Genomic DNA, 3015 nt, shown 5'->3' on the forward strand with positions numbered 1-3015 from the left:
TCGCTCTAGGTGTGGGGGTGTCCTGCTTCTCCTAGTGTCCCCACTGCAAACCCAGCCTTTCACGGAGCAGAGGCTCCATAAAGGTCTTTGGAATACACGAGCCAGTGAGCAGGGGGCTCAATTAATTATCTGCTACTTCCTTAAATAACCCAGGCAAATCCAAATGCACAAGAGATAATTTAGTTTTTGAAAATGACACACAAGAAGGACAGAAGCATGAATTCTCTACAATTATTTTTATCATCTAGTTCGTCCCCCATCAATGTTACTGCTAAGTAAGCCCACTTTTCCAAAACACTTCTAATTCCAATTCCACTCCATTCTGTTCAGGACCACAAAACACAATGGAAGAGTTTCCAATATCTTTTACAAAACAGCAAAACTCTTGTTCATGAACTGGATAAGCACAAACACACTGTGATCAGCATCATTCATGAAGCTAAGACACTGAAGTTTATTTAGTCTTCTATGAAAACAAGCAAAGTTTGAAATTTTTCTAAGGAAAACAGGTGAATCTCCAAGTCATCATAGAGAACAGGAACCCAAAGATGCTATACACTGGTTCCCCAAAGTGCCCCAGGGCCTCACTACTGAGAAGGCTGACCGCTCCGTCTTCAATCCCAGAGGGAAGGATCACCTGGATCCTGCTCTGGCTCAGGCAGCCTCATCCTCCTCCCTTGCAGCCTCTACAGACAGGGGTGGGAAGGCCCTCGAAGCCCTTTCTTTGACCCTGAGCAGAAATGCCATGACCTCCCGCTTGCTGGTCTCTGCATAGGCCCGGGGACCCCACAGGAACTCATAGCGAGCAGGGTAGCTGTAAGGCACCTGCCGGTACTCCAGGTACCCCTGCTGCACCCACACGTGTGTCAGAAGTGTCCTGGGCTCCCCAAAGACACAGTGCACACTCCCAACACACACACCCAATCTGCTGAGTGCTCCCCAGACCTTCTCCTCAGGGGCGCGGTCTCCATTCCTCATGATCAGGCTGAGGATCAGCACCAGGAGGCCGGCCTTGGGCATGCTCTGCCCACCGCTCAGCATCACATCACAGGTGAGGCCCAGGTTGGGGACCATGACGTAGATGTGCTCCCTGGGGTCCACCTCCTTCACCTCCACACCACAGACCAGCTCCAGGCACTGTGAGGCTTGGCTGAAGACCACCGGGAAGTGCTCCTGGTTATCCCTGAGGACCTTCTTCAGTATTTCCGCCTGGGAGGTCAGCTCCTTGGCTAGATACTTGAAGAGCAGGAACTTTATTAGGTTAGCTTTCATCTCCTTCAGAGCCTCCTGGGGCAAGGACTCCCCAGTGGCTATGGAGGACACTGTGAGGGAGGAGGCTGAGGCAGATGCAGCCACCCCTGCCTCAGCCCCCAAGAGCTGCACATTCACTGGGCACTGGGCCTCGCCAGGGTCCTGAAAGTCTTCCTCGGGCTTGCTCAGCTCACTCATCTCGACCACGAGCGCGATGCCTGGGATCAAACCACAGACAGGAGTGGGGCAGGGGAATAGATGGGGATCACAGGCCAGGCTAGGGGAGAGAGGGGCTGTGAATGGCCTCAGCTGAGATCCACACCCTGGGCGGTCTCACACGGGCCACTTACAGGTCTCCTTTTGAGGGGTGCTCTCAGACCTCACAGGGGCAAGCCTCCAGGGCAGCCAGTCCGCTGGCTACCTGAAAGAGGAAGTGAGGTGTCTCCCCATGGTGCAGTCAGCACAGTCTGAGATTTCCAGGGCTGACAAGGTGGGGGATTAGGCCCTTGTGGGGTCCCCTCTGTTCTGGGATGGGGAGCTCCTGGTGCACACTCAGGGCACCCTCCTCACCTTGACTCCTGGGACTGCCTGGACCACCTCTGCCCTCTGACCTCAGGACTGGAGCCTCAGTCCTCTGCCTTCCTCTCCTGGTTCCTGGAGCTCCTGTGAAAGAAAGGGAGGGGGCAGCTCTGCGGTATCCTGTGGCACAGCCCTGAGCCTTCCATGACAGTACGAGGGGTAGACTCTGTGAGGTCCCCCAAGTTGTGTGGTAGGAGGTCCCCTCAGGGCTCCCTTGTAGTGCTCACCTTTCCCCTAGCACGACCTGGTCCCTCCCCTCTGAGGACCTGCATGGAAATTCTGAACAAGGTCCGAGCCTGAACAGAAAGCGCTGAGGGGCTCCACATGCAGCCACACCTACCCAGGGTTTCCTGTGGGTCCTAGGCTGGGGAGATGCTCAGTCCTCAACTCCTCCTCACGTCCTGCCTTGGCCTCCCAGCACTGACCACAGGGGCGGGGGTCTCCTCAGTCCTCCCTCGGGTTTGGGGAGTCCAGCCTCTGCCGACCTAAAGTCTCCACCCTCCGCCGGAAAAACCTCACCTCCGAAGGTCCCTAAGCCAGAGGCCAAGAAACTGCTCACCCCGCTCTACGGCCTCCAAGAGTCCACATAAGGGCCAGGATCCCTGCCTCCCTGTTGGGGTCTTTCTGCCTCCTTCCATCGTCGCATGCAGCCTGGACTCCAGGCAGGACCGGGGACTGTCCCGTCCGCCATTTTGAGACCGTGCCGCTTTCACGAGATCCCCAGTCTCTCTGAGAACAGCATGTTTGGAAGGCAGACAGGCAGTGTGCTCTTCTTACCCAAAGCTCTCCAAGGGCCGACTACAGGGGCGGGGATCTGTGGGGTTCCGTCGGTCCTCACGCAAGGTCCCCTCAGCCCTCCTTCAGGCACCTCACCTCGCCTCCGAGCAGGACCCGGGATTCTCGGCTCTCGCCAACTGAAGCCCCGCCCCTTATACCAGGGCCCGGTCTCTCCAAGACCCGGATGTCAGGAAGTCAGACCATGCCTGCTGCACTCATTCTACCCCCACGGTTGCCCTGGACTGACAACAGAAACGAGCTTCTCTGAGGTGTCCTGTGATTGGGGTCCAGGGTCCTCTAGTTCTCCTCCTCAGGGTCCTCAACCTGACACCCCGCCGGATCTGGGAATTGGACCACCTGAGGCCCCACCCCATATGCAAGGTACCCAGTCTGAGACTCGGATGTCAG

The 3015-nt window shown here is 56.7% G+C and overlaps 1 protein-coding gene across 1 annotated transcript; it reads right to left on the minus strand.

The window, feature by feature from the left end:
• Nucleotides 1–654: 654 nt before the first annotated feature.
• On the minus strand, nucleotides 655–1449 carry LOC133053159 (melanoma-associated antigen 10-like). Its single transcript, XM_061138038.1, has one exon. It carries the CDS (start codon nucleotides 1447–1449, stop codon nucleotides 655–657), a length of 795 nt encoding a protein of 264 aa, XP_060994021.1.
• Between the last annotated feature and the right edge of the window lie 1566 nt (nucleotides 1450–3015).

This window comes from Dama dama, chromosome X, assembly GCF_033118175.1.
Source record: "Dama dama isolate Ldn47 chromosome X, ASM3311817v1, whole genome shotgun sequence".
NCBI classification, from domain to species: Eukaryota; Metazoa; Chordata; class Mammalia; order Artiodactyla; family Cervidae; genus Dama; species Dama dama.

Bases quoted from the DNA above. Each gene is read 5' to 3' on its own strand.
- LOC133053159 (XM_061138038.1), bottom strand. From the start codon at position 1,449: ATGAGTGAGCTGAGCAAGCCCGAGGAAGACTTTCAGGACCCTGGCGAG.